At 37.4% G+C, this 26,685-nt stretch overlaps 2 protein-coding genes and 1 long non-coding RNA gene across 5 annotated transcripts in view; 1 reads left to right on the top strand and 2 right to left on the bottom strand.

Moving 5' to 3' along the window:
- Window positions 1-4,258: 4,258 nt before the first annotated feature.
- On the bottom strand, window positions 4,259-10,569 carry LOC131996363 (uncharacterized). The gene is made up of 3 exons (XR_009397799.1): window positions 10,294-10,569; window positions 10,048-10,211; window positions 4,259-4,814 (listed from the first exon to the last, which is right to left on the bottom strand). It is a non-coding gene; the product is annotated as an uncharacterized LOC131996363 (long non-coding RNA).
- On the bottom strand, window positions 5,703-7,450 carry LOC106093052 (oxygen-dependent coproporphyrinogen-III oxidase). The gene has a single exon (XM_013260025.2). The coding sequence runs from the start codon at window positions 7,177-7,179 to the stop codon at window positions 6,016-6,018; it is 1,164 nt and encodes a 387-aa protein (XP_013115479.1). The 5' UTR covers window positions 7,180-7,450; the 3' UTR covers window positions 5,703-6,015.
- A 12,106-nt stretch (window positions 10,570-22,675) lies between the features above and the next one.
- Window positions 22,676-26,685, top strand: part of LOC106093049 (protein cup) — a 153,907-nt gene continuing 149,897 nt past the window's right edge. For all 3 annotated transcript variants that reach the window (XM_059365979.1, XM_013260023.2, XM_059365980.1), the window contains exons 1-2: window positions 22,676-24,279; window positions 24,345-24,814. In XM_059365979.1, coding sequence (XP_059221962.1) covers window positions 24,362-24,814 — 453 coding nt within the window. In that variant the 5' untranslated portion in view covers window positions 22,676-24,279; window positions 24,345-24,361. The remainder of the gene's footprint in view (window positions 24,280-24,344; window positions 24,815-26,685) is intronic.

The following is a 26,685-nucleotide window of genomic DNA, read 5'->3' as shown; positions in this document are numbered from 1 at the left end:
GTACAATGGTGTTAGGCTGCGGCTTAGCTCGCCGGATGGGGAGGTTCTTCTTCCGCTAAAGGCTGTACATTTAAATTCATTTTGTACCTTTTTAATTCTACTGTTTTTTTTTATGGACCGGAAATGGGCTATTGATATTAAGTCGGAAACGGATATGCTTTTTACATTTCGTTCTGCCATACACACATTCATTTTTAAATTCAACGATAATTCGGATTCCGCTATAATGAGACTTGGATGTTTAGTCTCCAGGGCAATCCCACCCCATATGACATTTCTGTCATCCGTGATATTTCCGTTGCCCAGATATAATTGGAAATATCCCAAAATCGAACCATCAATTCTGACTCACATAACCGCTTCTTTTCAGCCTTAAAAAAAAATCTAACACATAATTAGTTAGTATTATATATCAAAATTCACATTTTTATTTTCTAAGAGGGACTAAATTTATAAAAAAAATAATAACAAATTGGATTTCCTAGGAATATTTAACAAGATCTTATAATAAAACAAAAATATTTAACAATTAATTCATAAGTTTTGGTCTCTATATAAACATTTGAATAATAATTTCTTTACATCCTAAAAATAATATAACAATGAGAAAATTTAATACCATATAAAAATTATAAATGTCCCTTTTTTTTAAATATTAACAAAGCATATTTCTTTATAGTTTTAATCTTTAGAAAATTCTTTAAAATATTGATTATTAATAACAATTATGTTATTAATAATTTTTTTTTTTAATAATTATGTTGTTTACATTTTTAATATTTTTTTAATTCTATAGGGTTTGAGATTAATAGATTAGAGAGATTAGATTAGAGATTATAGCAGACATTTAATTTTTTTTTTTTTTTTTTTTAATAAATGTTTTATCCAATTTTTGTATTTTTTTTTTTGCAATGTTTTTCTGTTTCTTTTATAATGATAATAATGTAGGTTTCATAGTTTTAAACATAACGATCACATTTTAGTAGTAAAGAAAGTTTTAAATATCTTTACACATACATGTGTGCATATATCATTATTTTCTTTTTAGACAATTATTATTATATTTTCATAGTATTATAAATAAATTTAGTGCAACTTCAAGCTGTGATACTAGTATTTATCCTATTTTAGTTGTAATTTAGGTTAAGTTTTAATTAGTTTTCATATTGGGTCTATCACGTTAGATGTGTTGGTGTTAGTGGACATATAAAAGGTTAGTTTAGTCGCCACGTGTGGGTCTCAGACTTACACATTTTGTGAAATCTGCCTTTCTTTGATAAAAATTTCAAACGGTCCATATTCGGTTGAATACAGTACCAAAAAAAACAGGGATGTCGTGCAGCACTTGAAGAAACTCACCACGTGTGGCTAACCTTAAAAGTGGTGCGTGTGCAACACCAGATGGCTCTGTTGCACGGTGGAACCCTAGTAAGAATGCCACAAATAATGATGTCGCATATAATCAAAAATTATGCATAAAATACAATCCAGAACATTAAAACACGTTGTAAATTATGCAATTTAAATTTCTCTTTAACTTTAATTAAATTCTCCTCTTAAAATTTGATGTCACTTCCATACCACGTTTCTTACAAAAAGAAATGTACCATATTCACACATGTTTTAATGTTCAACACCATAAATCCATTTAGAATTCACGAACTCATAAATGAAAGAAATTAAAAAGAAAACTTTTTCCTTACCCGCACTTGCCGGGGCCAAATACAAAAATCACTTCACAAAAAAATGACTTCAAAAGAACTTATCTCTGTCCAAGTAGAAGGCACACTAGCAAACGATGTTGACAGCTTGATCCCAAAAATTGAAAGAGGATCTCAAAAAGCACAACCATCAATCAATTAATCTAGGATCCCCATGCCGCTTACGCCGTTACGTCGTAATGACTATACAACTCTGTGCATGTTACACAAATGGCAACCCCTATCGTACATGATACGCCTATGCATAGGTCGTGCCACCGAAATTCGTCTTTGTGAATGGCCATAAAAAGAAATGACAAAAGAAGAAGAAGACATACACAACAACCGCCAAAGAAATGAAAAATAATGTATTTCTTCAAAGTGGTCGTCACAGGGGTATGATGTTTTTTACAGTATATGTCATAAATGAAATTGTGAAATATGTTGGATTGAATACTGCCAGGACACCCAAGATACCATTGAACGTTGGATATGTAAAAGAAAACGTGAAAAGTGAATCCATGCATAATAATGAAAGTATAGACGTTTAGTTGGATGCCTGCTTTATATATCCGTAAATTCTATACCTGACACAATAGCAGCTGTCTCAATTTTTAGCCGTCATGTATGTAATCCTACATAAGGTGATTGAAATGAGTTAAAGAGGCTGATAACTTATCTTAATGGTTGCGACTAAATCTAAAATGACGAGGCACGAAAGGTTTATATGGATTTGCTTATGCTGATTGGGCTCAAAATAGAAACGATTGATTGAATACAATGGATCTCCTATATCCTGGTGTTGCCGCAAACCAGAATATATACCGTTATGTGAAGCAGTTCAAAAATCCTTGTGCTTAAGAAGACTATTAAACGATTTTGAAATACTATCAACCGATTCTACTATAATCTATGAAGATATCCAAAGTTGTTTGAATTTGGTTCAGTCTGAAAAATCCAGTCTGCGTAGCAAGCATATATCCAGAAAATACTATTTCATAAAAGATTTAAAAGTGAAAAAAGACTTAGGTTTGGAATTTTACCCTACTGAAATAATGGAAGCTGATATAAAGGGTGATTTTTTAAAAGCTATAGGAAAGTTTTTCACAAAAAAAAAAAAACACAAAAAATTTAGAAAAATGTATCAAATCTTTATTGAATCAATAGATTAGTTCATGCAAATTTTGACCGAGACTACGCCTGAAATGGTCCATCCGCTTAGTCCAATTTTGGCATACTCTTTCCAACATTTCGTCCGGTATCTCACGAATAAATGCATCAATGTTCTCTTCCAATGCGTCAGTTGAAGCGGGCTTGCCTGTATAGACATGAACTTTAACATAGCCCCACATGAAATAGCTAGCTGTGAGCATCACATAGGCTGGAACATTGATGGTGCGATCTGTGTGGTGTTCATTGCTGTTACCAGAAGCTCAGCTGTGAGCTACCGGACGCGTCCACAGGTTGCGGATAGTGGAATGCTCCATACGTAGTAGCTGCAACGGCAGTCGCGGACACTCATTGGCATCGAGCGGAGAGTCTCAGTGAGAGACCGGGTGGCACCGACTCTTGCACAAATACTGAGTGCCTATGATGCTCGATTTGGCAAGGCGAGTTATTGGCGACTTTCAATAACTAATGACCACCCTGTTCACGCGGCGATCCAGCTTGCTCAACTACAGGAGCATGACGAGGATTGCCACCTCCACATGCAAATATGGTTACAAGAACAACAACATAGCCCCACGGTTCCGAACGTGAAATAAATGTTTACCGAACTCGCCTCTCAATAAGTCCATTGTTACGCGTGCTGCGTTGCATGTGGCACCATCTTGCTGAAACCACATGTCACACAAGTCAAACTGCATTTTGGCAAAAAAGTTGGATACGTTACGATTCGCATCATCTTTGAAGAAGTACGGTGGCATCATTGTGCCACCAGCTCATAAACCGCACCAAACTGAATTTTTCTGGATGTATTGGTAGCGCTTGCAATGCTTCTGGCTGATCTTCACTCCAAAATCGACAATGGAGTCAAAAATGAGTTTTGTGGCTGAACACTAGCAATCGCGCGATAAACTTTCTTAACAGATAATAAAGTTAAATATTTTTTTTTCAACCAACCAACACGCAGGTGTGTCCCCTATATATGCAGTGCTTTGTGTTGGAGTGAAGCAAAACACAAAACGTGCGTGAGCTATTTAAAGGAGTGATGCCAAAAAGACAATAGCTAAAAAATCACCCTTTATTTAACAAACCCCTTCATTTGAGTAAAATTCAACGGTTCCAGAAAAGTCATTGTTTGCAATAAAGTTAAACTGAGAGTGTTGAATACAATTTAACTTGTATATATACATACTTGTAATATTCTTGTGAATTCAAATCAAGCTAGCTTTAAAAATATGTATGCATGTAAAAACGAAAAATGTTGGCATTAATTTTTTAAAAGTTATTCGTTCTTGTAAGTTTCTTCATTGAATAAATACACATTTTTTCTATATCGACGGATTTTATTTACTTGAGCTCTGCCAATATTGAGTTCCTTCATACCCCGCTGGCCCAAACCAACCGGATGACCACACACACACAGGGCTTGTCCCGTTTTCCAGGGGAATTTTCAGTTGCCTACAATTCGCCATGATTTAGAGATGTGGTTGATAGTTCCTCAGACTGATTCGGCAACCACACCGCTTCTTATACCTCTAGTCTCAACTTGTTGATTTCGTAGGATAGAACTCATTCAGACTTTTTAAGGTCTGCGAGACAGTCGTAGTTTAGTACGAATACTACATGTCTCTGATCGCCGTCAGTCTCATCCAATCCACCACGATACATTTAAGCTGAGCGTTTATCCCCGAAAGGAATTAATTTGTATCGGCCTGCATCGTCGCAAACTGGAGGTGGCCCAGGCATTTCCGCAAAGACATCGGAGAATACAAGATGACAGTCCATTGATTACCCCACTCCAAATGTTCCTAGTTATGCAGCCCCGTTTTTCTCGTTTTTCGACAACTATCATCACCAAGCTGTCCTTAGCGACATTAGCAAAGGTTCTTGGCTCCATATTATTATTGTTCCTTCTGGGCATGGAGGGCATCCAACGAGCATGTAACACTGTGGAATAGCAAAACGGTCGTTAACGACGAAAATCCTATAGGGAGATCCGTTTCGTAAGAATACAAGGCTATTACTGAAAGGAAGTAAAGGCGCTATTACACGGCATGTAGATGTCTTATGACATGTTACTTTTATTCACATGTAAATGAAAATGTTTACCAAAATTCCCTATTTCCATACGACTCATCATTTTTGTTATCACACCTGTATGTTATTTTCGTATGACATAACCTAAAAATTTGAGCAAAAGCTAATTTTTTATGCGTAAAAATTTTTAACGTTGTGAGAAAGCTGGTTAAGTCATAAATTTGGGGTTGCCATCATTCGATTGACAACAAAAACTGTTGATTTCGCTCTAATCGAAAAATATTACATGTGCTATTTGAAAACTGATTTTCATATGTTAGTTTCGTTTGTATAGCTTTCGGTATATTAATGAGGCACATAGGAAAATTGCTAAGTATCCAGAAGACTTTCCTTATGTACGTCAAATACGAATAGAGCGCGTTTAAATCGGCGTGTATTCTCATATGTATTGTACTTTTTTACAGACATGTGTCTACATGTATCTTCGATGAAATTAGAGAAATTTTTCATATTAAATTTTTCGTACGCATCATACGATGTGTGCAACTTTCAGAGTTATCTTAGAAAATACATTAGACAATTCATATCGTGTGATAAAGGCGAGGTATGGAAAACAATTAGAGATTTTGCAAGAAGCGCGGAATTCGTGTCTTAGATTTTTTCGAGGTTAATTTTAAGTATTTAGAGCACACAAGCCGATTACTAGCTTAGGTGAATGGTTATAGTGGCATTGGACGGATAAACATTCGCTCCCTCTTTTCAATCTAACCTATTAAACTATTTACCAAAAAATCTGAAAAAGTTTACACGTTAATTTTTATTCATCAGTACAAAATTATTATTTTTTTCTTTTAATTATTTGCAACAATTTCTTTTTTGTCGGATAAACATATAAAAAACGTCACTTTGTCCATATCCAGCTTTTGTAAAGTTTAGTATAAAAAGGAGGATCCCTCACACCTATAATTTCGTTCGATATTATTTACTTTATAAATACATTCAAACGTGTATTTTTTATGCTCCAAAAAACTTGCTCTTCACTTTATCTTCTAGGTGATATCATTGACTAATAAAATTTCAATGTAGGGAATTAGATTTGGGCTTGTGGAAATTACAGCCAATCCCTTGGATTTTTTAGAACTTCCAATAGTTTTGTTTCCTTTGAATTGGGCAATGGAGTGTGCATATATTCCCAACGAGCAGTCAGAGGCAGGGACATTAGTATACTTTCGTATCGGGCACCTGGAGTGTACAGACCAAATTTAGTACCACGGTCGTATATCAAGTTAAACTCTACGTAGCGCCCACGACGTAATAATTGCCACTGACGTTCTCTGTCGCCAAAATCATCATTTTTATGGCGCCTTACAATTGGAAGATATGAAGGAATGACGGCATGGGCACAATCTGAAACAAACTTGTAAGCTTCTTCCTGGCTGGGTGTGTCGATGTCGTCAAAAAATATCCCACCAATGCCCCGACACTCATTGCGATGCGTTATCCTGAAATATTCATCACACCATTTTTTAAACTTTGGATAGTAGCCCGTGTCGCTTTGGTCGCATGCATCCTTCAGTGTCTTATGGAAAGAAATTGCGTCTTTCTCATCCAAATAATATGGCGTAAGATCAGTACCACCACCAAACCACCATTGCTTAGATCCATCCGTATCTATGACTTCAAAGTAACGGTAATTAAAATGTATTGTAGGTACCATGGGATTTCTAGGATGAATAACGGCACTAACACCAGCAGCAAAGAATGGCAGTTTACTCCCTTCACTCAACTTTTTTCCTCGTGAACGCATCTGCTGAATTGCTTGTGGTGGCAAATGACCCTTTACCACAGAAATGTTTACTCCGGCCTTCTCAAAAACTTCGCCGTCTTGCAAAACACATGTAATACCTCCGCCGCCCTCATTGCGTAACCATCTATCTACTTTAAATTTGTGACCAGCGTATTCTTCAACTTCAAGAGCTCTGCAAAAATCCGCCTGAATCTCCATAATAAGCAGCTCCATTTTGGTCCTCATATCCCCCTCAGACTCCATCAAATAAGTAACATCAGTAATTGGTTCCGCCATGTATTTTGATGTATTCAATTTCCTGCTTCTATAGGGTTCCATATGAGCAATTACGACTGTTGCAAATGCAGATATTCCAGTACCCAATAAAAATCCCCCTAAATGGCTCCTGGATGTTCTACGTGCGTATTGGTACAAGCTCAGTGAGCCCATCTTTTGCACCGCTCTCCTAAAAACTTTCACAAATGCCATTTCAATAGTAGGCTAAAACTTCATTGGACAAAAATTCAAATCAGACTGCAACTCTCTTGCGTATTTATGACACGATTTTAGCCAAATTTAATTGATGACCGACCGGTAAATATCTTATCGTGGCACCCACTAACAATTTGTCAACACATAATAATAAAATAATCGTGTTACCTACATGAAATGCGTTCGCGAAAATATATGATATGTTAACATTTAGAAACTACAGTCAGTTTGGTTTGTCATTAACAATTTGCAGGCGAGTCCTTGGTAAAAATATTTTACAAAATTATTTTCAAACTTTTTAGCATACAAAGTGTTTGAATTATAATTAACATTTCTTTGTTGACAAAAATTTTCCATATATGATCTAATTTAAATCTCAATATTTATATATTTTTAAACTTGAAGGAGGGTATTCTGTTTTTATGGCTGGTACTATGTTCGTTTTTCACCGTTGAAACCTCATACCTTTTTGAAACTACACAAATAACAAGGTTAGGAAAAAACAATTTTATTAAAATTTTCCCAAAAGTAATGGTGGAATGTCCAACTGAAAGAAATCAGCAAGTTTTTCTGCTTTAAAATCTATTATCTAAAAAAATAGCGAAAAAATAGCGAAAAAAGAAAAAAGTACCAGCCTTTAGTTATGAAAAGCTTCAACAAAATATCTCAAATTAATCAAACATATCTACGGCAATTGTTCATATTACACTAGGATTAATTTAGCCTAATTAAGTTATTAGACTAAAAAGTTAAACGATACAATCCTGTGATTGTAGCCATGTCATAATTACCAGGTAGTGTGCCGTAAACAGCTGAGTACATTTTTTTCTCGCGGAGTGCACTATCTGTTCACGAGTTTTGTTTGTGTGTGTGTGTATTATAGACAGGACCCATAACTGACACAAAAAACAGATAGTGCACTCAATATTTTGCTGTTGGGCAACTTCTACTACCTGTAAATGAAAATATCTTGGTTGTAGCAGCCACAAAGGAGGTGTCCAGAAATTTAACAGCCTAGTGGGAATATGCGCCACCATCGCCACAGTGTTGTATCGTTGGTGTAGTTGTTTTTGGGCAAGTGAGCCAACCTTCTTAATTCAACCATGCACAAGCCTTTTCGTTTTTTGGCTGCTGCACGTGGCAGTGCAAATAAAAACTAGAATATCAATTTGACAGTGTACAAATGTTTGAGAAATGAGTGGAAATTTTACCCCTATCCCCACAGGGATGTATCTCTGATTTCGTTGTTGCTGGGCAAGTGATGCTACCTTCTATAATTGTTCAATGACACAACCTTAAAATGCACTCATTAAGAGGTAGTGTCATTAGTATAACAACAAAAATATACCCCCAACAAAACTACCTTCAGTAAAATGTCAAAGTGGTTTTAGAAATAAAATTTGTTTTACAAATTTATATTTATGTGTTTTATATTGTATTTTCATCATTATAAGCTGTTTTGTCGCTTATAGCTGTATACTGTTCAGCTTTTCAGGCGGAATGCTGACAAACTTCATACAAAAAAAAAAAAAAACATCGGCGAAGTGCTATGGGAAAATAGGCGAAAAAGTAGTACTCTGTTTATATGTTTAAAACCATTGTCGGCATCATTTTAGTTTGTTTTATTGGTTTCAGTGGTTCTTAATTTTTGCTATTTTATTTAATTGCGAAAAAATTATAAAATCATAAGTGCAGATAAAAAACGTTTTTAGTATGAAAGAAAAAACAAATGATTTATGTCAAATTAAGCTCCCGAAAAAATTAAACTTTTCTGCGACTATTGTGAAAGCAGAACAGTATACCAACCCTATGTGTGGAGTATCGGATCAAATAGAACATCTCTTGGATTTTGGAAAAATATCCCAGCTCTGATATCAAACCTTTGACATTTACATTTACTACAAACAAAACAAAAATAAAAAAAATGTACTCAGCTGTTCGCATGGCCTCACCTTATTAAAGCACGTTTATATTGAAATTTTTATAATTTGTATTTAACAAAATCCAAAAACAAATCCTGTTTACACTGTAGCTGTGTTCGGGAACTCAAAATTTTTTGCAAATTTTCACAACTTTTTACTGGAAGTAATTCGCGTACTTTATTTGCCAGCAGAAGGGAGCGCGAGAGAGTGTAAATTTTGATAGTTTGAGAAAAGAGAACCTGTAAATTTCTACAGGGAACCTGTAATTTCTAAGGTCAGCAGTTTTAGGAAAAAGAGGCAGAGGTAAGTAAAATATAAAAATATTTTTTATTGGTAATTATTAAGTTTGTTTCATTTTTTTATGTACTTTTAACGAAGATTCAAGACAGCAGGCTGTGTTCAGGTACATAAAACTCGCCAAATGAAATTTTAATTTTACCCCAAGTCGGTTGATCTACATTAGAAGGCATGGCGAAACAAATAAATGTGGTCTCATTTGTACAACAACCACAAATCATTTGGTGCAATCCGTCATCTTGCCATCAAGCTGATCGACGTTTTGCCAAGATACACAAAGAAATTTGTGTGCGTGTATATATACGTGTGCGTACATAAACAGAGAATATGCGAGAAAGAGGATAACAACAAAGAGAATGCAAACAAAAATCTGTTATCTTAATAACATCAAACCAGGTCGGTTGTTAACAGCTGTTCGCGTGAGAACAACTTTTTAAATATTTTTATTTCCACGCCAAATCAGGTTTCTTTATCTGCAATTATTGTTTTCTCTAATTTAGATATTTTTTTCCAATAAATAAAGAAAAACGTACCAATGAAACCAATAAAGCAAGCAAAAATTATGCCGGCAATAGTTTCAAGTGTTGCCACTATAATAGTGTACATAACAATCAAAAGGCCAAGGCTACAGCTACATTATACTTACCATTTGTCTTGGACCCAAGTGTCCCTTACCATCGGAGTAAGTTGTAGGACTGGCGGGCGCTGGTTGCTGGCATTTGAGCACCGGCTTTCGGCTCAGTCTGTCGGGCGCGATTCTTTTGCCAATCCAACCCTCTGGCAAGTGACAAAAAAACATAAATCAACCAGCTATCGACGGAACAAGAAAAAACACATATACAATCAAACTTGTTGACATCACAACTGTGGAATTGCTTGGCGTCTAAAATACCTTCACGGAGCCTCAGGACATTGCCCGCTCCAACCGTGGCACCCCTTGTTCTGAATTGATTAAGGGTACCCCGTGATCCATCACCTGTTGCCGATGTGTGGTTGCTGTCTTTTCTTATGGCAGTGGAGGTGGAGGAATATTGGCTTTGGTTATTTGGTTTTGGCCTTTCAATTATAAATATTTATGGGTTTGATTTTTCTAAGTCCTTAGTTGTTCAAATTTTCAATTCAATTTTGTATTAACATTTCTTTTTCAGCTTTCACTAACTTTTCTTTCTCTAGTTTATTTCTTTTATTTTCAGGTCTTTTAAATTACTTTTACTTTTAACGTTTAACTAATGTTTTAATTAATGTTTTTTCCCCTCTTTTTTCGGGCTTTTCAAATAGTTTATTTCATTTATTTTTTTCTTTTAGAGTTGTGGAATAGTTTTAGCTTTTTCTTTAATTTTTCAACTTAAAATAATTTAAACTTTATGCCTGTAACATTTCAGTTCATTTTGTTTTATTCTTCATTTGTTAACTTTTCAAGATTTTTTCGTTTCTTTCAAAAAACTGTCCATTCGCTGCTTTGGATCAACAGCCGGCTTGGATTGGATTCGCCTCCATCATCAAGCGGGGTCGGTAACATTTTAAGGCTGGTGCTATCGCTAGACGATACCAACTCCAACATCAAGTCCATCACCCGTAACCCTGAAGGAAGAACAAGCAAGAATTAATGAGTTGTTGAACCGAAGACATTTTCTTTTATCTACCGTAAAACATGAAATTTTGTAATTAATTTATCTTTAAATTGAATTGTTTTGGTTGATTTTCCGCTAATTGTTGTTGTTTTTTAAGTTATTTTAAATTGAGTCCAATTCATGCAGAAATGCCATAAAACCCAAGACACGATGAATCGAACTATTTCCGTTTTGTCATTTAATGTAATTTAATGAATATGTAAGGCTAAGAAGGTAAGAAAAAAATAAAAATTTTTTGTTTTGGCATTACAGCATTCGTTAACGAATAAGCACTTCGACATTCGAGATATTGGCATTCGTTAACGAGAGCATAATCGAGTATCAGAGGTTCGAAATCCACTCGTGAGCTCTGGAGCTCGAATAGAATAGTTACTTGATATAAATACTTAAAATGAAAGTAAAATGTAAGTTTTTTAGTGTAATTATAATATGAAATAAATAAATACATACTTTTGCGTACTTAGGAATAATTTATGCAAAATAAATGGCCTACAAAAGGTTGAAATGACTCAATTCATGGCCATCCGAATTTTGCAAAAAAACCGAAATTGTAGCCAAGAGGAAGGCAAAATCTAAAGAACAAATGACGCTAAATCTTGGAGAAATGTAAGAAACAGCCAATTGCAGCTTTGGTGTACCGTGGTAGACATGAGCCCTTTGAAGTTTAACTCAAATCAAGTCAAATATATCAAAGTAAAAGTAATTTATTATCGTTAAAACATGTTGGCTACTGTTTTGGAGCCGTGGGCAAGCTTATATTTCGGTCGCAGACCATGGACGCAACAACAAGTCACGGCACTGTCACAACAAGACTCGCCACCGTGCTTTAGCACGTGTAAACCAAGAATCGCAAAAAAATCATATTCCGTACTTTATTTAGTCCAATCCGCCACGTGCCAATCCGACAGACTTTTTATTAAGGCCACTTTTGAGAGCAAGGTAAGGACTACAAAATATGCCCGTATGGATGCGCTGAAGAAATACATTGTACGGGAATAGGCCAACATACCGGCAGATTACAATTCGTTTCTTTAACGACTCAGAACAAATGATAATGGAACATGTGGTCATATCGCGCAAAAGTGAATGGATTCAAACTTATTTCTACATACTTTCGTAGTTTAAATCAATAAAAAATATTTTTTTACACTAAAAATGTGGACGTTTGTCAGCTACCCGGTAAATCTAAATAATATGCATTTGTTGTTAATAATATAAATGTTATATTTAGATTATTTATGTACGCTTTATTCGGCAGTGACATTGGATCACTTTTATCTATCATTTCTCTGCGAATACGCAAGAAGTTATTGTCCTGTTCAGAATCAGATGACGACAAGCACAACAAAATCAATGTAAGCATGCTTTATTTATATATAAATACACGTTTGTTTCCAAAAATTTCAATAGATTCATGTTTTTTACACAAGTCGGGTAGATGTTAATTGTCATTTGTGTTGTTTTGCTTTGACACAAACATATGTTCAAATCAACTCTGATGCGAAAAATAATCGGTAGCCATTTGAAAAATTTGGATACGACAGCTTTCGAGTGTGGTAATACATCCATTCGATACGTGACGAAATCTCATTCGATACAAGAGCGTACTCGATCACGTATGCAGTAATTCGGCCAAATCGGGTAAGAATTGCGCCCTCTAGAAGCTCAAGAAATCAATTTAGGAGATCGGTTTATATGGGGTCTTCATAAGGATATAATCCGATACATGGTGATCAAGAATACATATAATTGGAGTTGAATATTGCTTGATGGTGTAAACATAATGACAAAATTAATATATCACCTCATACGGCACGGTGTGAATGAAAAGAAAAATTAAAAATACATACTCAATTTAACTGTAAAGGAGCGGGAGCGAAAAAATTTGCCAGAGCGTAAAAATTTTTGCTAGAGCGGAGCCAAAAAAAGGTACCTGCTCCGGATCCCTGGCCAAACTAAACAACACAAATACATAAATGACAATTAACATCTACTCGACTTTTGTAAAAAAATGCAAATTTATTGAAATTTTTAGAAAAACGTGGATTTAAAAATAAAAAAGCGTAAATAAAAGTAATTCGATGTCAATGCTAATAATCCGTACATTAATAATCTAAATAAACACACTAAATTGTTAATAAAAGTGCATATTATTTAGATTTAGCGGGTAGCTGACAGAAAGTGTTTCCAATTCACACGACCACATTTTTGTTGTGAAAATATTGGTGAAACTGCACTTTATAGGGCGCACCACCGAATTTTTTTCATTTTTTGTTTGTTTACCTATTATATTCAAATATTTACTGTGAATTTTCATATTATAATTACACTCTTACATTTTAACTTTTGTTTTAACTATTTATATCAAGTAACAATTTTATTCGATTGCTCCTGAGCTCACGATTGGATTTTGAATAGCTGATACTCGATTATGCAGTCGTTAACGAATGCGGTAATGCTTAAAGAAACATTTACGAACAAGATTATTCGTTCACGTGTGCTGTAATTTGTCCCCAGTAGTGCCATCCTCTAAATCCTTACCGATAGAATTAACGATATTTGTCGGTAAGTGCTATTCTCTATAAAAATTTTACCGAATTTTGTCGGTATGAACTTTTTAAACAGAAATCTCGAATGATTGTTGTATGAAAAACAGTTCTGGGATATGTGTGGTTCACCAAATTAAAAGTGATCTCCCCTTTAATTTGGTATATGTACTTTTTGTGGTACACCAAATTTAAAGTGTTGATTTCCTCTTTAATTTGGTATATGTACTTTTTTGAATGAAGCCCATTTATGACTTCCAGACTGGATTTAATGTCCTGCCCTCCAGTTTCAGAACAAAAATCTGGAAGATTTTTTCAACAAAAAACAGTTCTGGGGTATGTGCGGTACACCAAATTAAAGGTATTGATTTCCCCATTGATTTTTTGTACGAAGATTTATGTCCGTTTCTGGCCACCAGGCTGGAAGTAGATAACTCAAAGCTTATTTTCTGGCGACCGAAGCCAAAAACGGTTGATAATTTTAATTGATAATTTAATTAATGCTATTAATGTAGAATAAATGTATTTTAAATGTAAAGAAGCAATTATGCGAATTATAAAAAAGTAGCATTTGACATTATTATTATTTTTAATTCTATAGATAATAAGTACCCCTAAGTAAGGTTAGGTTAGGTTGAAAAGAGGGTGCAGATATTAATCCGCCCCATACCACTATGGATATACACCTAAGCTAGTAATCGGCTTGTTGTGCGCTCTAAAAACTATAAAGTAATCTCTAAAAAGAAAATTTTAAGTTAGGAATTCCGTGCTACTTAAAAAATCCTTAATTGTTTTCAATGCTACTCCCCTATGTTGGTTCATGTCTGATATTGTGTCTCCACCTAAGTACCGGTATCTGTTGGACGCGAAAGCCGGGCGATGAGAAAGGAAATGCTCCAACGTCTCATCATCTTCCCCGCATGCCCTACACATGCTATCACTTGCAGCACCGATGTGTCCCGTTATGATACCAATGGCTATACTGACCTCCTTCTTGCTTCCTTTCAGTAGTAGCCTAGTCTTTTCACGATCTGGATCCCCCATAGGATTTTCGCCGTCCTACCGACAGTTTCGCTGTTCCACAATGTTGCATGCGCATTCGTCGCCTACTCCCTTAACTCGGACTGCGTCGACCCGAAAGACTTCGGGTTAACCGAGTTTATTTATGGCAGTTCTCTGGCCTTGACCTCCAAATCGTCTCTCCTTTCATTTCCCCTTACTCCGTTATGGCCCGGCACCCAAACGGTGCGGATTTTCCCATCCTCAAAGAAGTCGTTAATTTCCTTCTTACACTGCAAGACTGTTCGTGACCTTACCGTCCTGGTTTTTATTGCCCTTATGACAGTTTCACTGTTGGTAAAGATGTTCACGCTCGACGTCCTCGCGATAGCACCACACCACTTCACGCATTCCGTGATCGCCCGGATCTCCGTCTGCAGGACCGTATTATGATCAGGCAGTCTAAAACAGATGTCAGTCCCTGGGTTTTCAATATAAACCCCCAGGCCCACTCTGTCCTCTAACTTTGATCCATCCATGTAACATGATCTTCCAGATGGCAATACTAGGGTTCCGTCAATCCAAGACTGTGCCGATGGCAGCAGTACGTCGCACTCGACTTCGAGGTTCATCTCAGGTATCCGATTGGAAACCCTCCACTTCCTTCCAGGTTTCCTATCGTCGCCTCGATTATACCGCGATGGTATGAGCTGCTCCTATCATCAATCCATTCTCCCATCGCCTTAAGTCTCATAGCCGTATGGCTGCCTCAAACTTAATCTATATGTCAATGGATCGGATATCTAGAATAGTCTCCAGTGCCCTAATGGGCGTAGTCCTCATAGCTCCGCCTATGCTAAGATACCATGTTCTCTGAACCTGTTGTATGGTCCTTATGTTGCACTTTTTCTCCATAGCAGTCCACCAAACTACTGAGGCGTAAGTAAGTATTGGTCTAATCACGCTCCTGTAGAGCCAGTGGACTATCCTCGGATTCAGGCCCCATTTCGAGCCTACGGCCCTTCTACATAGTGCCCAACATCTGTGAGCCTTCTCATTACGCTCCTGAATGTGACACTTCCAATTCAGTTTCCTGTCCAAGATCACACCTAAGTATTTGACTTGGTTTTGAGTAGAAAGGACGTAAGGCTTATGGGTCTATAAGCCTTTGGTGTCGCATAACTTGCCTTGCCGGGCTTGGTTATAAATACCACCCTTGCCCCCTGCCAGGCTTTCGGAGTATATGAAAGTCCTATGCACACTGAAAATTTTGGCGAGACGAGGCACCACACAGTCTACCTCCTTCTGTAGTAAAGCCGGAAATATTCCATCAGGTCCGGGTGACTTAAATGGTTTGAAGCTCCTCAAGGATTCCTTCACCATAAATTCCGTTGTTATAAATCTTCTATCAACGTCATTATTCCAAGATTCCGGTGTCTCCGTGAATCCCGTTGTATACTGTGGAAAATGGGTTTTCATCAAAAGCTTCAATATGTCTACTATTAAAGTTTTAGTTTGGAGATTAGTTTTTGAGAGAAATTTTTTTATCATGGCGGCGTCATTAACGTTATCCACCTGTTCGCAGAAATGCTTCCAGGAAGCACTTTTTGCCACTCTGGTAGTCTTATTGTATTCCTTGAGCCGTGTGTAATACACATCCCAATAAACTTCCGATTTTTTACGACATGCTCTGTTAAAAGGTCTGCGGACCTCTTTCCCAATATTGCGAATCTCCCCGGTCATCCAGGGTTTTTCTTGGGCTGATTTCCTTTCCCGAAGAGGACAACTATCTTCGAAGGATCCCACCAGTGCAGTCGTAATCCTGTTGACATTCTCGTCAATCTCTTCTATGCTTGGACAATCTAAATTAACTTGCCCAAGTCTTCTTCTGAGTAGCCTTCCGAATTTTGTCCAGTTGGTCTTCAACTTATTCCGGAAGCTTATCGGATTCGGCGCTGGCCGTGCTATTCTAAAACTAATGTAACGATGGTCAGAGAAAGAGTGTTCCATGGAGACCCTCCAATCCTGAACCTCATCGATCAGATTTTCTGAACATATCGTCACATCTAATACCTCCTCCCTAATCCTATTAACAAAGGTAGCGGTGTTACCAATATTAAGTGTTATTTGGTCGTAAGTATTCAAGAACTCTGCCAGGGCTTGGCCCCGCTTATTGGTGCTGGTGCTACGAAATTTGGTGAGAGTTCCCATCGCACCCTATAAGCGCCTCTTTTCCTGTCTGTTTTGCTTTCCTCACCAGCCGTTGCAGCTCCGACGTTAGTGGCGGTGTCGGAGAGTCGAAAGGCAGATAAAGTGATGCCAGGTATGCTCCACCGTCTCCCTGTCTCACCACTGTTGCATCCGACGTTGACAACTCTGGGGAAAATATATAATTCAAATTTCTATGACAAATAACGCAGGTCTTCGGCCGAGTACCAGTGATAGCATAGAATAATTGGTAGTTGATATGGTTCAGGGCAGAAACTTTGTTCCGGGTCGTCCATGGCTCCCGAATTAAGGCAATATGAATCTTGCCCTTGCTAATTTTCTTCATCAGAGCGTGTGTAGCAGTCTCGCTCCGGTGGAGGTTTTTCTGGATTACTTCAATCATTGGTCCTCCAGTAAATGGGCATCTTGGGAGTAGGTGATGATCTCATAAAACGATGGCATCAGGCAGTGCAGTGACAGGAAAGTCAATGCAGTCTAACAGTAAATGGGCATCCTACTCCCAAGATGCCCATTTACTGGAGGACCAATGGTTGAGGTAATCCAGATAAACCTCCACCGGAGCGAGACTGCTACACACGCTCTGATGGAGAAAATCAGCAAGGGCAAGATTCATATTGCCTTAATTCAGGAGCCATGGACGACCCGGAATCGTCTGCTCCCTCTTCTTTAGATTGCATTGACTTTCCTGTTACTGCACTGCCTGATGCCGTCGTTTTAGGTTTGCCTAGTCTAGTCTTCCGACTTTTTATAAAGTCGGTAATTGTTCCATCGTCGGTTCCCTGTTCGTTAAGCTTTATTGGGTTTCCATTCTCTGTTCTGCCTGGTGTTTCAATACTAGGATCATTGCCTTTCTTAGCCTTCCAAATCTTAAGTAAATGGGCTTCTTGGGAGTAGGTGATCCCCGGCTCCCTGTTCGTTGGGTTGCATTGAGTCTCCTGTAGCTGCGCTGCCTAATGTTTCAATATTAGGATCTTTACCTATCCCAGTATTCCGAATCTTTAAGTCGGTGATGGGTTCTTTGTCGGGTTCCTGTTTGTTAGTCTGTGTTGGGTCTCTCGCCACTGCACTGCCTGATATTTTAGTATTAGGATCATTGCTTCTCCTAGTCTTTCCAATATTTTGAGATGCAGTGAATGTCTCGTTGTCGGCCCCCTGTTTGTTGGCCGGTGTTGAGTCACCTGCCACTGCACGGCCTGGTGCCGCAGAATGAAAATTTCTGCCTATCCTAGTCTTCCCAATCTTGAAAAAGACAGCTTTGCTCCCGAAGTGCGCCATGCCTTTAGTCTTAGCCAAACTCGTCACGGAGGCTTGATCAATGCCCACCACAAAGAGAGTTCCTTCCTCCTTCTTCTCCCTGTGGAAGACCTCACACTTCTCTGCGACCAAGCCTTGGTTTTGCTTGCCCAAGAATCCCAACATGCGTTCCGTCGCAAATTTACTGCCCCATCCCTTGATGAAGACCATAGCCGTTGCCCATTCTGCCGACGCAAAACGCAGCGTAAAGATGTCCCCTCTAAACTCTCAGCTCATCATTTGTATGGGCGGACCCTCTACAGAGTTCCTTACATATTAAAAAATCCGATCGTTAACCAGATCGTCCACTTGGGACCGATGATCTGGTGGAATCCTACCGGATGGACAGTCGATATTGATGACTGCATAAGTCAGCTCATCTCTGTTGTGCTTCCTTGCCACTCTGGCGTAAGAGGGCGGCTCCGCGACCATCACAGTTACAGTCCTCCATGAAGACTTAGGGGCCGTGGGTGCTTCCTTCGTTTCTGTTCCAACTTTGTCCACCTCCGCAGGATACAGTCTGGAGTCTCCATTGCGGGATGGCTGGCTTGGTTTTCCCAAAGTACTTGAAAGCGGGGAGCTCTTTTTCTTCTTCAGTATTTTAGCAGTGTTATGCTCTTCGGGAGATCTGATTCTTTTTCCAGCTCCGTAGAAGTGCCTGGAATGTCAGTTCTATCCCTTCCAGCATCCTGCACTTTTACCCGATTACGCTGCCGGTACATACTTCTCTGTCTCCTTGTGCACCGGATCGCTTTCTCGGTCTGCTTGTGAGCTTAGCAAAGCCATCGCTCACTTCTGCATTCATCCCGCTGCCCTCATCTCTCGATTCGGATGCGACGACATTGACACCGCCGCTGTCTGAATCCGTGTCAGAAACTCCACCTTTACTTAAAGGCTGGGGACGAACTGTGCATCCCTCTGGTTTATCCGTCTCTTCCTCATTTATTAGTCTGAGGACCAGTTGTGCGCTTGAAGCATTACTCTCTATTACAGTTGCCAAGGCACCCACACCTATAGGAGGGGAGGACAACATGCTGCGGTCGGACGCCACCACCGCAGATGTTGAGTCTTTGGAGTCCATTTCTAGCCTACTCCAAAAGGCTTTAAAATTTTTTCGTAATAGGTAGTACCTATTCCGAGATTCTAATATACATATATTAATTTTTTCTTTGAGGGGCGAAATAAAAACACGTCCGCTTCACTCAACGGCTACAATACATCTCCTCAACGGCTACAATAAATACCCTTACAGACTAATAACAATATATTTACAAATGTATTAAACTAAGAATTAAAAAATAATATAATTTTCCTTTTTAAATTTTCTCGATTCTCAGATAGATCTATTATGCCTTTCAGTTAATTAAATTGATAACTCAGTTAATTAAATTGAAAGCAAGAATTTATTTGGCCATGAATAAATTTAGTCAAAAACGTAATGTTTAGCACGGTTCTACGACTTTTTAATGTAGGAAGCTTTATAAGATTTAATCGGTAGTCATACGAAGGTAATGAACTTCGGTCTCACCCATTTTAAGGGAGACAAAATAATAGAAATTGTTTTTGTACCGATTCTATCAAATCAGAATGAATATTGTAGTACGGATTCCATACCACTGAACCGTAATCGAGATTACTCCTGACTAGCGAAGTATATAAATTTTTCGTCACAGAGAAATAACTAAGTTCTTTACTCCAGCGTTTCACAAATATACAAAGGATTAAATTATCAATATGATAGTATGAACAGTCCCCCGACGCCGGAGAACTTTAATGGGGCACAATATGCATACCTCAAGGGCAAGTTTGAGGAGTAAGCGATAGGGTCGATAGTCAGCACTTTAGACCGCTGTGGGTCCAGCCGGACTTCAGAGGTAGTGTCATCAAAAAGCGGATGACAAGAGGAATGTTCTCGCCTATTCTCTGGAACATAGTGATAAACCAAATTTTGTTGGATCTCAAGAGAGATGGTGTATGAATGATCGCATCGGCGGACGACGTCCTACTACTGCATATGCGGAGGACGTCATACTGCGAAGCAAATTTCTGTCGACTATCAGCGAGATTATGGGAAAGTCATAGGAAGACTGTTGAGATGGGCTAAGAGTAACGAGTTGGGAATGACCCCAGGAAATACATAGTTGGCCCTCTTCACTCCGAGATTGAGTTATCGGATTTTAGACTCTAGTCTTTGGACGGGATCATCCTGTATTTATGGAAGAAGACGAAATATCACGGCCTAGTATTCTATTAAAAAAAAAAAAGGAATACCTCGGTTTTCAGAGATAGCTCCAATATGGAGTTAAAGACTGGATTGGGAGTACATTCTTTGAAGTAGAGCTATAACGATAGCCGCAAAAGAATGATGAGCTACCCATTCAACCTTAACCATTAACAACCATTGAATATGACCAGCTCTTTAATAATACTCGTTTTTGGTTTTGAAATTTGTTCAAACTTAAAATTTTAAAAGCAGGCACGAAAACGGAACGTAAAATTTTGTTCAATTCTACTTTCCGGTTAAGGTCGACAGACGTTCAAAACAAGTGAATTTTGAACTATTCAGCCATCTCGTTAAGTGATCTGCGACAGTCCAGGGCGGATTTTGAATTCAAATATACGCTCTTCCGGAATTTAATGGCTGGCTGGCTTTGGAGTCACTCACTTGAACATCTGTTTTTCATTTATGAAATCAGCTGGTTTTGACAAAAATACGAACGAGAATCGCTCACTTTCAGTGATACACAGTTAGTGAACCAGGCAGTATATCTGAGTCATTCCAATACATCTTTAATTGCAAGGATGTCCGCTTGATAAACACTGCAGTTTTGGGGTAACCTTCTCGATATAACCAATCCAAGTTCTTCAAAGAACACCCCAAAGCCCTGCTGGTGGACTATTTTGGGACCATCCATATAGAAGTCTATACTCGTATAACTTCTATTACCAGGGATATTGGTATTGGAATAATGGAACAGTGCCTTATTATCAATGATTAGAGATGGGTTTCTATCGGGTAAATAACCAACGCTTGGGTATTTGTTGGGTAAATACCCAATAAATACATTTTTTGGGTATTTATAATTTTGCAGATATCTTGGGTATAAAAACATTTTTCAAAAATTTTTTGATTATTTCGTATTCTTTGTATAAAAACTTGATCTTCTGATCTCATAAAATCGGATTTTAGTTATATTTAGCCGCTATATAGGCCGATCTCCAGAGTCTTAAGGCAATAAATTGTCAATAATCATTTCTGTGAAGTGCGGACTATATTTGGATAAAGCTGCCCTTAGATCGACCGCCCGATCTCCCGATATAGGGTATTGAGGCCATAAAAGATCCATTTACTACCCGAATTCGATGAAATTTGGCATAGTGTCTTCTGGTAGAGGCCTACTCATTTCTGTCAAATGTGGTACAGATCGGACCATATTTGGATGAAGCTGCCATATATACCGATCGCTCGATATTGTGTAATGAGCCTATAAAAGGAGCATGTTTCCTATTTCAATGAAATTTGGCACAGCGAGTTCTGGTATCCCTCTAAACCTTTTTGTTGAATATCGTCCAGATCGGACTATATTTGGATATAGCTGCTATATAGACCGATCTCCCGATATAGAGAATTGAGCCCATAAAATGAGCATTTTTCATCCGATTTTGATGAATTTGAAAACAGTGCAATTTGATAGAAATCTACATTTGTTTGTTGTATATGGTCCAGATCGGACCATAATTGGATATAGCTGCCATATAGACCATGCCATACGAATACCTGTCGCCATCAGTCTCATCCAATCTATCAATCCTCCAGTCGATGATTAAAAGGTTAGGAATACAGTCCCTTAGTCTCCCAAGGATGTATTCAAGATCTGAAGCAATCATAGGTGTCCAAGGGTGTGCCATTGGTCGAGAAGGATTATCCTTCTATCTATCTAAACACAGTGCTGCGCCTGGCCAATCTTTGTTAGGGGGTAACTATATATTTAATTTTAGCGTTGATTGGAATAACTTTAATAATTTCTAAATGTTTTTTTTATCATATGTTACACTTTTTGAAGTTCTTATATCAATACCATTTTAATTATTATATACTTGGTTTTCTTTAACAGAGCGTCTCCCTTGAGGGCAAGTATTGGAAACGTCAACTGGCAGTTATTAAAGCTGAATACAGGAAATGGCGAAGAAATTTCAAATCAAAGCCCACTGGATGTTTAATGTATGACATCTTAAGTATTTCCCACTTGATTTTTACCAATCCTTCGAAAAGGGGTTGTTTACGAATAGACACAATCGTACAGATATTAAAGTGGCAAACTCACCAGGTATGAGTGTGGCAAAATAAACTTCTCACTCTGCATTTTATCATCATACGGTTCCAAAACGAAATAAAAAGATAATGTAGTATAATTATTTTTAATTTTCTTCTAAAGCAGATAAAAACTTATTAACACAAATATACGTGTGGCGTCATGGCGATACAATCAAAGGTGGTCTCGTTTGTACAACAACCACAAATCATATGGTGTAAACTGCCATCTTGTCATCAAGCTGATCGTACTGTTACCAACACGCAAAGAAATTTGTGAGCGTGTGTGTATACATGTACGTACATAAACAGAGAATATGCAAGAAAGAAAATAACAACAAAGAGAATGCAAACAAAAATCTGTCATCTTAATACCGTCAAACCTGGTCAGCTGTTAACGGCTGTTGCTGCGTGAGACCACCTTTTTTTTAAATCCAATTTGTTAGCGACTGTGATTATGCTTTCCTTGGGCGTTAAGGCTGGTACTACATTCTTTTTTACGGAGAAATTTCCGAATTTATCGGCTGGTTACGAGCGTGTGTACACACAAATATGAGTGTATGGGTCGTACTGAATTTCAAGTGTTTTTGTAATTTCAACAAAAACCACCCCTTCGTAATTAATATATAATGAAACACAAAACAATTTAAAAAGAGACATATGCAGAATTTATTAATAAATTGTAATTAGATTTTGTAGTATTTTCACTGCTATAAGTTAAATAAGTGCAACTTTCCAAAAGCCTTTGTCAGCATCTTCCACTTTTATCCAAATGTTGTTGTTGTAACTGCAAGACCAAAAGCGCAACACTTTATTTCACAAACCTTATAATTTCCTACAGATTGATTGGGTTGCATGTTGTGAAAGAAAAATGTATTTTTCTTTCGAGTATATTTACATATTTAAAAAAATACTTTCTTATTTATGCATCCACAAACAGTTTATTTTTTTCCAACCAGAGTACATGTGAGCAAAATCGCTAACACTTGCGACTGTGGTTGTGCTTTCAATGGGCGTCCCGAAATGTAAATTTTCCCAAGATGAATAAAACAAGTTATGACGAAAGAACACATTTCGGCAAATTTTTCTGTTAATTTTTTTTATATGGAGTTTCAACGCGAAAACCGAATATAGTACCGGCCTTAAGAAAATGACTTGTTGCTCAGCGACTGTGGTTGTGCTCTCAATAGGCGTCCTGAAATGAAAATTTTCCCTAGATGAAAAACAACTTATGACGAAACGAACACAATTCGGCAATTTTTTTTTTATATGGAGTTTCAACGCGAAAACCGAATGTAGTACCGGCCTTTATGGTGAAATGAAAACATTTCAGCTATTTTTTTACTTTTATATGGATTTTCACCCCTAAAAGCGAACGTTGTACCATACTTTAGGTTATAAAATGAGAAGTAAAGTACGAAAAAATTAAATAACACCCAACAAAAGAAAAAATCAATTTACCGTTTTTGGCAAAAGCAGTAATCAACACGTTCACACGATGAGTACGATCTTGATGTGCATTATGAAAGGCTTATGATGTGTGCACGGCCTTTATGTGAACGATAAAATGGCAACGCTGAGCCCGATAAATTTCGAAACATATTCCAATGAGATAAACAATAACAAATAGCGCTATATAACGGCAATTTTCGAATTTTCAGTCTCTGTCGAAGTTTGTGGAATTTTAAACGCTTTAAACTTGCGACCTTGTACCTGGAGACACGAACAAATTTTAGTTGTTAGAAGAAGTGTTAGTTTTTATTTATTGAAGATATTCTGCATTCAAATCGGAAGTAGTTAATGTTTGTATTCTGAAAACTCAAATCAAATTGTAAACAACAGTAGGAGTTATTCGTATAATACTTGTGGTGAGCAGCCCCCCCAGCAAAAGAATGCGACTAGACATTTTTCTTAAAATTAGTTTTTCTTACAGGAACAAAATATTTAAGAATGTCATCTTGCAATGATACAATTTCTTCTATTGGTGAAAATCATCAAGAAAATGGCGCTGGCGCCATTCAGTTACCTGTTGATCAAAACATGATTGGAAAAGCGTATAAAAAAGTGTCGATGCCCTTAGAGAGGAAGGAACTAGTTTCTACACCACCGCCACCACCGCCGCCAACTCCAATTCAGCATAAAATCACAAAAAATTCAGATTGTACTGATGTAGTGCGTGATAATTTGGATTATGATGTTGACAAATTGCATGAAATAAACCTTCCCGAATCATTGGCAAATGATAAATGTCAAGATCCATGCGAGCCCCCGCCTCCTCCTCCAATGCCACAAGGGTCCAGGAAATTCGCACGCATTTTAAAGACTGACATCGGCCTTTCCAATGCAAATCTCAGTGAAGTTAAATTAAAATTGAAACCAGTTAACCCAGGAGATTTGCAAAAGGTTCGTATATTTTCAGATTTTTTTTTGTTAAACATTTTTTGAACAAAGTTAATGTACGTGTGCAATTAAAAAATGTCAAATATACATTTCAAACGAAAGGTATTAACTAACTTAGATAATATGGGTATCAAATGAAAATGGAAAAATATTAACATTAGTTTATTTTATAGGATAAGAAAGAAAAAGCGTCGTAGGCGAAAAAATATTTTCAAAAAATCGCCCGATTTTTTTAACTCACCTTTGACGCTTTTCTATTCTTTTCTCATAAAATAAAAAAAAATGTTTAATCCTCCGTCGTTTGAGTCATCCGTAGCCGATAATACAAGGTCCATGTACTTTTTGTTGAAATATATGAAAAAAAATTTTTTAAATTTTTAGACATCAATGAAAAAGGTCCCCATTCGTTGCCGATAATACAAGGTCCATGTACTTTTTCTATGAAATATATGAAAATGCATTTTTTTAATCTTTAGACAAAAAAAAAAGGTACCCAGGACATTGAAAAAGGGACCCGCCGGAGTATTAAAATTTTTTCATATTTATTTCTAAACAACTATACCACATTAGTAATCTACTCGTCAAACGCTTTCATTTGACACCCATTGTGCCTAGGATAGCGGGTTAAAAAGTTTAAAGACCCCGTAGGTCCTTCCCGGGTCCGGTTTTTAGCAAATTTTTTTTGCACGTTTGTATTTACTCTTTAATACCTTTGGTATGCATATTGCCTAAGTTGGATCACTTTTCATTGAGGGGGAGTTATTGGCCCCCTAGGTTTGTCCACGGGTCTTTGTCCCAAAAATTAACTTTGAAAATTTTACGTGTACATATCAAATTTCAGCGAAATCGGAGGTGCGCTGTTGCCAAATGTTTTATTATTGATAATTTTTTGTATTAGAGTTGCCTGAGATGTACCTTCGAATATACACAACTTCGTCCAAATCATAAACAATTACATGCACAGTAACAGTATGAATGCCTGTAGACTGATTGGTGCCACACACACTATTGAGAAATACCATGTGAAGTTGGTATAAGAATGAATGAGACTGCTAATTGGTTGGCTAAGAATGCGACAGAGGATGTTGCCCCAGTCTATGTAGAATTGACCCTGGTGAAAGGTATACAAAAAATGGAATTATGGCTTTCATCAGAAATCACTAGAGAGAGGCAGAAGGTTATTTGAACTTTTCCCGGAAGTCCCCACCTGTCACTGGTTCCTCAAGTCTGGTTTGGAGCCTGTGGAAATTACGATAATAAACAGGCCGCTTACGAGCCACACTTATAACAAAACGTATTTTCAGAAATTTGCACCTGGTCTGTCGTGCATCTGTGATAGCTGTGGCTGTTCTGAGTCTGCTGAGCATATATTTATCTGTCCGAGGTATTTCTCATTGAGGACACGATATAGTTTTTTGCGAAGTGTGATGATTTCCGATATTTACTTTCTAGTAAACATGTACCTGATTATAAGTGTCTGTTGATATCATCTCTCGGATGTGTGGAGTTCATATGTGTATTGCCTTATAGTACACCTATCTAATTTTACTCTTTCGATTTTAACTCACTAGCTACAAGCACCCCTCAACTGATAACAACGACGAAGTAAGACTCAACACTACTATTGGAACATAAGTGGGCTGTGTTTTGTATAATTGACGTAAAGAGAGCTGCACTGGATTTTGAGCTTACATCACATTGTGATTACGTTTAATGTGTGGCAGCTTGGACCGCTGTTTCTGGATATAACCTGGCATATGTGAGACGTGTCTCGGCCATATAAATTTAAAGTCAAAAAAAATTGTTTTCAAAGTTGCATATCATTTTTTCCCCTTTAACAAACCATCAATTAATATCATAGGTTTTCCCAGCAT

This window comes from Stomoxys calcitrans, chromosome 3 (genome assembly GCF_963082655.1).
Source record: "Stomoxys calcitrans chromosome 3, idStoCalc2.1, whole genome shotgun sequence".
Classification (NCBI taxonomy): Eukaryota; Metazoa; Arthropoda; class Insecta; order Diptera; family Muscidae; genus Stomoxys; species Stomoxys calcitrans.
This window is presented reverse-complemented; position numbering and strand designations above follow the sequence as displayed.

Coding starts and splice junctions, on each gene's coding strand:
- LOC106093052 (XM_013260025.2), bottom strand. CDS start 7,179: ATGGCATTTGTGAAAGTTTTTAGGAGAGCGGTGCAAAAGATGGGCTCA.